This window comes from Aythya fuligula, chromosome 20 (genome assembly GCF_009819795.1).
Source record: "Aythya fuligula isolate bAytFul2 chromosome 20, bAytFul2.pri, whole genome shotgun sequence".
In the NCBI taxonomy this organism is placed as follows: domain Eukaryota; kingdom Metazoa; phylum Chordata; class Aves; order Anseriformes; family Anatidae; genus Aythya; species Aythya fuligula.
Genome location: NC_045578.1, coordinates 9560632 through 9572650, shown reverse-complemented (window position 1 = coordinate 9572650; position 12019 = coordinate 9560632). Strand labels below are relative to the sequence as shown.

The 12019-nt window shown below is 35.3% G+C and overlaps 1 protein-coding gene across 2 annotated transcripts in view; it reads right to left on the bottom strand.

Annotated features, from left to right (window-relative positions):
• USP32 (ubiquitin specific peptidase 32) overlaps window positions 1-12019 on the bottom strand; it is a 73550-nt gene that overhangs the window by 16969 nt on the left and 44562 nt on the right. The window contains exons 10-16 of one of the 2 annotated variants that reach the window (XM_032200633.1): window positions 11353-11436; window positions 8673-8734; window positions 8452-8554; window positions 6345-6537; window positions 5024-5199; window positions 4121-4261; window positions 1362-1479 (exon numbers count right to left, since the gene is read on the bottom strand). In XM_032200633.1, the coding sequence (XP_032056524.1) occupies window positions 1362-1479; window positions 4121-4261; window positions 5024-5199; window positions 6345-6537; window positions 8452-8554; window positions 8673-8734; window positions 11353-11436 (877 nt within the window). Of the gene's footprint in view, window positions 1-1319; window positions 1480-4120; window positions 4262-5023; window positions 5200-6344; window positions 6538-8451; window positions 8555-8672; window positions 8735-11352; window positions 11437-12019 lie in introns of both variants that reach the window. The other variant, XM_032200634.1, reaches the window with a different exon arrangement.

Below are 12019 nucleotides of genomic sequence, written 5' to 3'. Positions count from 1 at the left end.
TATACATGCAATTTGACAAGAGAGTAAAACTATACTGTAATTGTAAGTCAGCAAAGCATCAGTTCTGTTTCAGGCTACGAGGCAAAATACTAATTTATTTATTTTTTAAAGGAACACAAAAAAGCATTTTCTGAGATTAAGGATCAGAGGATTAGTCATAAGATTACAGCAAGAAAGCACATTTGAAAACTCAAAAAGATTAATAATTGATTGGGCAAATGAATTAGTGAAGAGCAAAATAATTGCAAATCAAGATCAAATTTGTCATGTCAGAAAGTTCCCTCTCTTTGACTTTCAGTCTTTTAGGAAGTCCAAACAAAACAATTTCTATTTTATTAGGTCAATACGAAAAATGAATTTGGTAGCAGGCAGTTTCTGTAGCGGAACTCGATCAAACAGGCAGACACCATTTACAGGTTAAGTTTGAGATTCTATCAAAGCAGTGAAAAATTGAGCATCTGCATGAGATTTTTAAACATACACTAACAGTAATAAGGCAGAAGGATTTAGTTTTCAGTAGTCAGGTGAGCCCACTTCTGGATATATGTTACTGTGCATGCCCAATTTGTGTGTATCCAAATGCACGTAATATGTGGAAATAACGTATTTCTTCAGACCTTTTGTATAAACCACGTATGTAACGACACACACAAACCAATTACTGAAAATAAATCCCTGTAACACTTGCCAGCAGAGACATGCAAAGCTACAAGATAAAGATTATTCTTATAGCTTATTACTTGGACAATCTTTTGGTGAGCATTAACACCACAATTACGGTATTTTAGTGGGATGTTTACTTTCTTTTGAATGTCTTTCCAAACTGTATCAAGCAATCGTCTTCATATTCCATTAACTAAGCCCCTTTTTAAAGGGTACTAAATAATTTTGGGCATTAAAGTCTAGCTACCTGAGTAACTCAGAACCAGTTGGCTGAATAATGATTTACTTTATTATATACTATCAGAAACACACCCCAATGCACAGGTGCATGTACCCTGGCTACATAATTAACTGCCAGAGGGAATTACCAGATCTTAGCTCTGTATTTCATGCAGTGCTCATTTCTCACTTTCAATTCACCGATCTATTTGCAGTAACTACACAACTTAACTGACTGCACTGGAAACGCTCCCTCAAGCCTCTTCCTTTCAAAAGGAGATAGAAGGAAAGCCTTGAAATTTTTACCAAATGCTGATTGTGCCTTACAGTTGATTAGCTGGTGTGCAAGCACAGTGGCAGCAAGCTCGCTTCTACAGCTGTGGGTCTCGCTTTCTTAGAAACTGCGCGCTTGTATTCTTGCTGCATTCTTAAGTTACCTCTAGGTAAATGCTGAGGAAACATTCTCAGGCTCATCATACCCATATTCACCCAGATGTTTGACTGCTGTGTTCGAGTGGCAGGCTGCTGTCTCAGAAAGAGCAGATAGCGAGGAAATAACTCTAGTTCAGGCACATTTGTTTTGCTGTTTTTGATCACCTAGTAAAGACATTTAAAACACAGTTCAGAGACTCCTGTTCCAAACACGTAGGAAATCCTATTAGGAACAGGAAGTAATGATTAAAGTGGAGGGATAGAAAATAATTATGTTTTACTAGGAGACAAGAAATCCTCTGAACTTCTTACAGGGTATTAGGCAAACATCCACAGCGATAAAAATTTACTGATTTCTAAGTACTTTTGGAAGCTTATTAGTTTCAGACTAGCAAAAGCAAACATCTTATGTAGTGGAAGCATAGTTTCCTGTACAATACTATGGAAAGAACATTCTTACCATTCCTGAAATATACTTGAATTTACAATGAACCTCATTAACTCCACTCAGTCTATACTTCAACACAAAAGGTTCACAACTGTTAAAAAAAATCTCTACATTAAGACATTTGTTCTTTTTGAACTAGAGTACTGAATTCACAACTTCATACTGTAGGGATATATTAAAACTTACTTTGCATTTTGATACACCAACAGAAATAGCTGAAAGTTCCCTGGAACGTGACTTGTGGCTTTCCAGTCAACATTCCTACAAAGATTTTGCTACCTAGATCTGCCCGATGCCGATGTACGTAAATAACAGGACAACTATTTTTGTGAAAATGACAATCAGAAGAAAACATTCAGCTTAAGCTGTGAGAAGCAACATAATGCACTGAAGTGTCATGGTATTAAACTTCAGCTACAACAGAAACATCTTCTGGAAAGAAGCTCCCTGATGGTCCCTGCTGCAGGCAGGAGCCTGCACTCCCCATATACATGGCCACATGTAACCCAGTTCCCTCCATAAATTCAAGAGTTCAGATAACTGCATCTCAAAATATTCTTTAATTATGAACCGAAAAGCTGAAGTTTATACATCCACTATTGACATTTTTACAGACAAGATATCTAAACTCATTTTTGTTCCATTCTGAATAGAAGTCTTGTTTCTAATGGCACTATCGTAAAAATCTTAAGCACATTAGTTTGCGCTGTGCATAAAGTGATGTGCCCTTTCTGGATCATGAAAGGTGTTTGTTTCCATGGAGAACGTGTGGGAGGAGGGTAGCAGAAGCCAGTGATTTTTCACTGTAAAATCCTTGTCAATACTATGGCTAACAGATAAAATCATCAAAAATCATACAGCAAATTCTCTCCTATTTCTAACACAAAACACAAAACTAATACCAAAAAAAAAATCAAGAAAAACATAACTTAAAATCTGTTTGGAATCAAAACATTTTAAAATGAGGCCTGCCTTATATAAACATTTTCATCTAGCAGGCTTAAAAATGCTTCACACCTTATTAAGAGTATTTTAAATACAGCCAGTCCTGTATATTAACCAATGCCTCTACTTGTGAGCAAATTACTATAATTTTCTTAGCTTTAAGATCAGTCTACTTTTTGACACGTTGAATATTAATAACTCAAGGCATGCCTGCTTTGGTTCCACATGATTATGACTGGTTAATCATTTTGCAATAATACATACAAAGAAACAGAGATAGCCCAATAAGCTGTGAGTAAATTATATGATTTAACACTGTTTCCATATAATTAGTGCTTCTCTTTCAGAAATATTGTTTTAACTGCAACCAAAAAGTATCTCATTGGGATAACGCAGAGTAATTATTAGTCCACTTAGTCAATTCCATTTAACATAGAACACTTTCACACATTCAAAAATTAAATTCAGCATTGTGCCCCAAATTAATCTTTAATTAAGAATATTACAACCTTAATATAGAAAATACTAGTATTAGTTACAAAAACTCAATTTTTCAAAGGTTTTTAAGAAAACTTTTATACAAACAAGTACAAATGTCACCTTAAGTTTCATAGGCTTTCACTAAATATTTTCTTTGTAAGGTTCTAAGTGACTACAGGCAATTAAATAATTGTTGATATAAAACCTCAACATTACCAATTTGGAAATACATTTTTTATTACACAATGAATATACTTATGTTAATTGTAAATCTATTTCACAATGTTACTGCAATTCGTTGGTTTTTCTGCTTACTGTAAAAATACAATAAATGTATTAATTCACTACATATGAATTATTTGCTGGCAAATGAGTAAATGAGTATTCCATAAGTTTGGAGGAGTGTTACTGAGTTTGTGCTGAAGAAAAAGAATGATCATTGCTTGCCTCAGCAGCAGGATTTTTATTTACTCTTAAAAAAAAAAAAAGAGCAATTATCAGAATACTAGAAAAATAATGATGCAAAAGAACTACTTATTTTAAATGTATGATCTCAAAATAACAATTGGTAGTGCTCGTAGGCAATCATTTCAACAAAGAATAGTCCTTGACTGCTTTCTTTATTGGGCTCATATTGGTATCTATTCTTCTAGAACTCCACCAAGTCATGTACATTGTGTTTTCTATAGTACTGTGACTGAAGGACAGCCTTTGTTCCCTTCTCCCCATTTTCATGAAACTGAGATAAGAAATGCCATTTCAAAGCAACAGGTGTCCCAGTTTTAACTTTACTGTTGTGGTGTTGTTTTTTTTTGTTGTTTGTTTGTTTGTTTTTTTCTATTTTTCCTTGCAAAATAGTTGAAATATTATCTAGTAGGTTAAATGTATTTAAGTTTTTATGGCAAGAAAACAGTGCCTATACTCACAACTTACCGGCCTGGGCAAGGACAGATTTGCTCCATACCAATGGTAAAGTGCTCTCCAAACGGGCTCTGGTACCATTATGTAGTCCTTCCCTTCAATCAATTGCGGTGATCGCTTTAATCTTCCACCCTCCATTGTTAATGATGCAGCCTTTTACACAAAAAAGGATTTTGTCAAAACTCAAGTGCAAAAAATAGTGTACAGCTACAACAATTTTAGTTCATGAACACAGAACCCTTTTTAATTATTAAAGCACTTTTAAATTGTAATTAGCAACTGCTTTTCATAACACAGTTTGTAAATTCAATACTATAACTAATACAATAATACAATAACTAATGGTAATGTTTCACTATTTACCGTTTCTCTAAAAGACTGTCCATTATAAAAGCCATATTATGTTTTTCTTTTGTGTCACCTACTCCAACAGCTTCAAGTATAGCATAGAAAAATACAATCTATACTCATAGAGTATAGTGCTGATCTGTGATTTATGTTTTGTTTGCATGAATACAGAAAAAACTTTTTCAATTTAGTTACCTATTTTCTGTTTCCATGCAATAGGAATAAACTATTATGTTTAAATTGAAATCAACGAAGTTATAAATCATAAAAGCATTTTATAGTTAATGTTTAAAGTTGTATTTATAACAGCCTTCTTTAACTGCAAGTTTTATGAAGCTATTTAAGAACAGTTTAAATGTTTCTCTTCTAACCAAACACTCAATAGGTACCCTCATAAGAATATCACATTTTTTTCCTCTTAAGAATTAAAAATGAAATTTCTTCTATAACAAAGAGTTTAAATTTAGAATTAAGCCACTAGCTGAAAAAAAGAAACACACAAAAAGCTGTGATAAAAGTATGTTAAAACATACTTTTCCTATATTTGCCTGAGTCAGGTGTATTTACCTTCACTGGTTCTTGTGTTACAAGAGGTTGGTTATCAATAGCTCCTGGTTTCTGAGGATTAAGTTGTAGCAAAGAATTCCCATTGGTTCCAAGGAAACACTGGTTATTGTTGTCTGAAGTATTATGCTGCCTAGCGAAACATACATCAGTCCCTGGTGTGCCAGGGTAAAGAGCATCTGTGGCAGAATGTGAAAAAAAAATCTCTGTTTCAGTTAGTGACTCCACCCACACAACATTAATGGATCAGTTAAACTGTGATATCCTTTTTTACATTTTTTTAAAGGCCATTGAAGCAGTCTCCTATCCTTCATACTTCAGTAAAATATGCAACTCTTCCTAATTATGGAGTAACAAATACACTAGCGCTGTCAGAAAAGGTGAAAAACTGGCTATATGAATTCTACTTAGCAAAGCAGATACTTACATAAATGCTGGTTTCAAAACAGCCTAACTAGGTTTGTGTGAGCAAATGTTTTTGGCATTTGCTTGTTTTCTAGATGTTTGAATATCAAACTTGAAAATATCATATACGAAATTGAAAACATAAGCAATAATGCTTTATTTTTACTTTTTCTCCTTAAGAAGGCTTTTTTTCTTATAGAACACGCTCTAGTTATTCAGACGATAAATCTAAATTTCAAGTTAAAGAAAAAAAATAAAGAACCTTTAATCTAAAACTTGTCTCCCTTCCTGATCCTTCTCCTATTCCTCACCCTCAAAAGGGTCATGGTAAGACAGATCTGAAAACACCAGGTGTGATATTCAGCTGTCTTATAAGGGAAAAAAAAAAAGAGAGACATCTCAAATTCTCACAAGAACTGATTGAAAATCATCACTAAAATCTCTTTTTCTTTCACAAAGGTGGCTCCAAGAATCTATACAAGCTCAATAAATGACATGCGCTGTAAAATTAGATTGTTTTGCCTATTTTTTTTTATTTTTTTTTTTTACCTCATTTACTGTGAAGATGAGAAGAAATCTCATTGCAAGACATACAATACCAACTAGAAATAAGCCAGAAATAACTTAATGTAAATAGGAGAAAAATATCACTCAGAATATAAGTTAAATGAAAAAATTATCTTGAAAATAATTCTGGAAACTGCTCATAGGACAAAAGATGAATTGCTGTGTAAATGCAACTGCCTATTGTTTCTATACAAGAGGCTAAAAATTCCTAGCAATCCATTGACATCCACACGTAGGACACTTCTGCAACCTAAACTTTGTTATCTTTTTGTCTGGAGGAATCCATGCAGCATGTAGTTTCTCAAAACTTGTTCTACATTAAACCTCCAAGGAAATAAGATGTTATGCTTACTGCTGCTAGTAGTCTCTGAGGCTTCTGATGCAGTAGAAATATTATCTGAAAACTTTTCTTCTGTTGCACTGAAGTAATTAAGACCTCCCATTTTGTCTTCTCCCTGTTCTGAAGTATTGGCTGCAGCAGCTATGAGTGAATTCTTACCTCCACTCAAGACAGATGAAGGCTCTATCACAACAGGGTTTGCATCCTAGAATTGGTAGGCAAGTAGAAAAGTTATTTGTAAGCTAGTATCAAAGACTTCACGACAACAACCAAACCCATTACCAAAATTTGCGTAACCACTTTCACATATCATGAGCTTCACAGAAAAAAAAACACACAACTTTCTACATCTACAGATGAAAACTTGTCAGAGAAAAAACTATTAAAATTGTTAAAGCAGTGGAATACTCTTCTGCACAACATAAAAATGTTGAAAGATCAGAATTACTTTCTCTACCTAGATACATAAAAAGGGAACCATTTTAGATAACTATTATAACAGGCTATAAATATTTGAAGATTGGTCCCTGTTGAATTTTGTATGGTTAAACAAGAGCAGCATGCAGAAGAGCAAAACACCTTCTTCTCTCAAACCTGCATCAATTTAGTTTTCCCTGATTTTCTGTTTTGATCAGTCACAGAAACACCTTAGTATCAGAAGAGGATGAGAAATATAAACTGATGAAACTACAGACCACAATTATCTTGTTATTAACAGATTTATTACTAATTGGGATTACCATGATTAAAGGTTTCCTGTGCTATGCAGGATGTAAAAGAGTTCTTATTTTATTCCTTTGGAGAAGCAGCATTGTGCAAGCAATCTGGCTCACACTTTGGCAAAAACAAAGGTGGAGAATGAAATTTGTGTCCCCTATAAGCAAAACTTGCCTGCCCAGTACAGAAAAAATGTAAGAAGAATCCTATCCAATTTAGCATACTAGTCACAACAAGAAGCTTCAATAAATGAGAGAAGAAGAAAAATGGGATTAACTGAACTTTAGAGGGAAACAAATAACGTCCATACAACGGACACCATTGTAACAACAGTGGAAAAAGGGGCATTCGCTGTTTTATACTGTCCCCTATTTATCACATCATTAAACACAGCATCTTGTCAACTAACAAAGCTGTGCAGTAAGGCTAGAAGTATAAAAATAAGACTAAAATTGGAATCATAAGACTGGCATTTTAATACCAGTAATCATTTATACAGTTCCATGAAAATTCTGAGTGCTCTCTTTGCTCAAGAGGCAGACAGAGTGACTAATGGCATTTTGCTATTATGCAAAGTAGTAGGTATGAAGTCAAATGCACATCTGAGTACTCCTAGTATAACAAGAATCAAATTGCCTACTATTTCAGTCATTTAAGCCATCATTTGTCCAACTAATTGTACACAAAGAATAACTGTAATTATATTATTTAACGCATACATTGCAATTTCTAAGCCTTTTTAGTTATTCGATTTTTTTTTTAAATCAAATACTTATGTGACACCTTATAACTACATAAACCTCTTCTAAGAAATAGTTTATATTCTAACATTCTTGGTTGCGTCACCTGCAAAGAGTATTAATCTCAATCTTAAATCAATTTTATTAAGCATGCTTTCCTTGGCATGGACATAAAATTCACATAGAAGTTTTAACTTGAGTATTTTAGTTGGAAGGTCTTAAAGAGCACCATGTAACGTAAGGTTTTAGCAGGACTCCTTTGATCATTATCAGGTATTGGACTACTTTCATCATTGCCTGCAAGTCAGATTATATCAATACCCTCCTTTGCCTGTCCAAAAAACATTATGCATTTGTGGCACAGGAACCATGCCATGGCCCTAAAGTGCAAAGTCAAAACCAAAACAAGTAGTTTTGTTATCAAACAGGAAAAAATACTTTAGGGAAGTACTATTGGAAGAGTACGTTTTTACTTCAAACATGTTTTGACAATCAGGAATGCTGAAACAAAACAGAAAGGTGACAGTTCAATGAAATTATAGTGAAAAGTTCACTGTGACACAATGACTCAGCAAAACAATTCTCTTCCACTCTTTTTTCATGAACACATTTATACATACGAAGAATTCCCTTATTCAAGTATACATTGCTATTGTACTTACATATTTGACATATTCCTTCCACTGGTGCCACCATGGCATTGCAATAAGAAACCAGTTGTGCCCTGGCTGAAGGCCGTATCTGCTTTCTCTTTCTAACCAGCCTCTGCAAACAGTGAACAACATGAAAGATTAGTTGAAAAAGGGAAGTTACAATCCTTCTTTTGAAAATATTAAAAGGTGATTCTGAATCACCTGTTAAGGATTCAGAGCAAAAAACGCACCTAATAATCTGTCCTTCTTCTTCTGGAGTGGCAGGTCGTAGCCCCAAAACTATATGACACACCTGGAAAAAGAAAGGCAATTTTTATTAAGAGTTGCACCAGTGTGAAACAAGCATTAGATAAATGAAAGGAAAGAATAACTTTAATGGGACTTTTCAGAAAATTCTTTTTTTTTTTTTTTTAGCTATGTAGCAAGATAAGCTATAATCAAACAAATCACTAAACAGAAACATTTGGAGCTTTGAGATTCACAACCCGTTTCCATTGTTAAACAAAGATGCAGAGAATATCAAATGCTCCAAGGCAAATTAATGTGATTACAAAATGAATTTTCATTACTTTCATGTCTGAAGAAAGGCACACAGTATGAAAGATCACAGTAACTGACAAGGACTGGATATACAAAAGGTTAAGACACATTTATGTACTGGGCAGAGGAAAGGAAAAACGAAGAGAATGCAAGATGGTGGAAAAGGATAAGCTAAAGGTGAACACTGAAAGGGGAAAAATGGAAAGAAGTGGTTGCAAAAGGGACTGAAAGGAAAACTAGCACATGAAGAGACCAAGGGAGAAGCTTATAGCAGTCCAACCAATGTGTCACCATGGAAAATTTGGTAAAAGCTGCTCTCTAACAATCGTTTTCTTTGCTCTTTTCTTTCTTAAAAAAATACGTGAAGAAAAAGGCACCACCCTCTAAGCCAGCTCCCCATTTGGGCGGGCTTTCACTCTGAGTGCAGGACAGCAGTCCCAGACAATATTTTCCTCCCTTCTTCCTAGAGGAGCTGCCCCTGCCTTGGCTGCAGCCCCGTGTGTGGCTGGTTTTCCCCAGCAGCTCCCAGCCGCAGGGCGTGCAGCAGGGAGCCAAGAGCGCAGGGACGCAGGCTGCAGGGGTCTTTGTTTCCCAGGGCAGGGAGGAGGGTCAGCTGTCTCATCTCCAAGACATTTGTCAAATTGGTTGCTACTCATAACATGATTTATCGTCTTTCCCTTACATCTCTTTTGAGGCTACCAATTTGCATCTCAGCTGGAGCTTTCTAATGACTGGTGTGATATCTTATTTAAATTTATATTACAGTGTGAGAGACCATTTCTCATTCTGAATAAAACAAAGGCCATTAGCTGCTGGGAAGCAACAGATTTTCCAGCACACACAACACAGCTGGCTCTGATGTTTCCTTTTAAGTCATGTTACACTGGGCTAATATCAGATTCTTCATATAAACTCCCCCTGCTGCAAACAAACCAATTTGTTGAAAAGCTTTCCAAGGCACTCCACTCAGACTACTTAGCTTTTCTGTCTGCAGATGAGACACAGAAGCTCATGACAGTTCAAATAAATGCCCAGACAAATCAATGGCAGGCTGTCCTGTGCGAGTATGCTCTTCAGCCTGCAGCATGAGATGAGGGTGCCTTGTGTGATAAAGGTATCAAAGGAAGTAACAATAAATGAAACCTACAATGTCTAAAAAGAAAATGTGGCAACTGACAGAAGAAAAAATACTGTAAATGCAAACTGCAACAAGAAATGTGTAACAAAAATTGCAACAAATCATCATGTAAATGCATTAAAGGTTTGCTCACTCTACCCCTGACATCGCATACCTATTTGTCAGTTAACCAGCTTTAAGTTGTGGTAGGATAGTTGATTTTAGATATTTCGAAAAGACAGCCATTCTGGAGAAGGTTGCAGTGTAAGCAAAAGCTGATGCTATCAGAGAAAAAAAAAAAAAAGCAGAACTTTCTGATTTTATTCTTTCCAGCTGTGGTGTGGCCACAGAATGTTCTCACTCAACCAGAAGTTCTAAGAAAAGTATAGTTCCAAATATGATTTTAAAAGTATTCTAGGGCTATACACCAGAGAATCAGTAGTGTACTATTCAGTATTAACTTAAAAAAATAAATAAATCACAGCCTCTTTCTGATGAAACACTTTCCTGGTAAACTTCCTGATAAAAAAGTGGGCTGAAGTGAATACTAATAGGGTAAATCTCAAGGCTCCATTATTATTATTATTTGAATTCAAAGTATCTAGTTCTGTGGAATACAGGTAAGGAACAAACTGCACTGAATGAAAATACACTTATTTTCTGCACAAAGTGAGCAAGCACTAGAATGTGACTATTTTAAGGATTTTTTTAAAATCCCATTCAAGCTCAAGTAAAGGCAAATTCAGCGCACAATTAATCCTCATCTTGTGCAACACAATAGTGATATGATATCGCAGCTTTCAAGGAGTGCTCCATTAAGAAAGCAATGAAAGGCTCCTCAGACAGCTTTGACAGAAAACGTAAAGGGAAAGCGGTTGTAAAGAGTTAGCAATACCTTTGTTCATTTCCTGTGTCCCTTGGCAAAGATTTGGAAGAACCATTTAAAAACACAGCTTTTTTTCTAATGGAAAATCTAACTGCTGGTTCACTTGAAATTTTTCATTTCATGAACAGTGCACTACATTCACTTTAACAAATTATGCTGTAGGCATCTCCATACACTGAAAAGAATAATAATCAAATAGAGAATCATCCCGTCAAGGTAATGTGCGCTTGCAGAAACACAGAGCACATTGCAATAGACAACACTGCAAGCATGTTGACAAAAACGCTGATGCTGCAATTCAAGGCCATGCAAAAAGCTGGGAAGTTAATCACTGCATTTTTCAAGTTTAAATTTCTTCTAAACATACCTGAAAAAGTAGATTTAAAAATTCATTGGCAAGAGCACTCTTCACACTCCATATCTGGTAGTCCTCCAGAGTGAGGTGTCCAAGCTTAGTTAAAAGAAGAAATGGGAAAGAGTAAACCAAAGGATAAGCAAGGATAAACCAAACCATTAATATGGTTTCTATAAAAATGCCAATTAAATGTACCACACAAGGCAAAGATAGCGTTTTGAGAAAAATTAGCATCTACCACTCTTAAAATAAACCTCGATCAAATAAAAGAAGATGCAGTTTTCATATTATTTTCAACCTGGAAAATCAAAAAGCCTGGAGATTACTCAGGTGAAACTCTGCACAGCGTGTAACCTTTGCTCCTGCTCCACATCATTCACATTGCGTTATTCATGCTTAACTGCAGTTGTACTTCCTCAAACCACGAAAGCAGAAGCAGCAGAACATGGCAGGTCAGTGTAATGACTTGGTAGGAAAGAAAACTCTCAGGCTTTGATCTTCTATAGGAGTTGCACACATGAGTACTGGCCTATACACAGAAAACCCACTGTCTTCCTCTGAGAATTGGGCAAAACAATTGCAGGTCAAATCCTCACGATCTTAACTTACAACACAAGTCTTATTAATTAGCAATCACCTGTAAAGTTATACTAGCATAACACTGGCCAGTACCTGAATC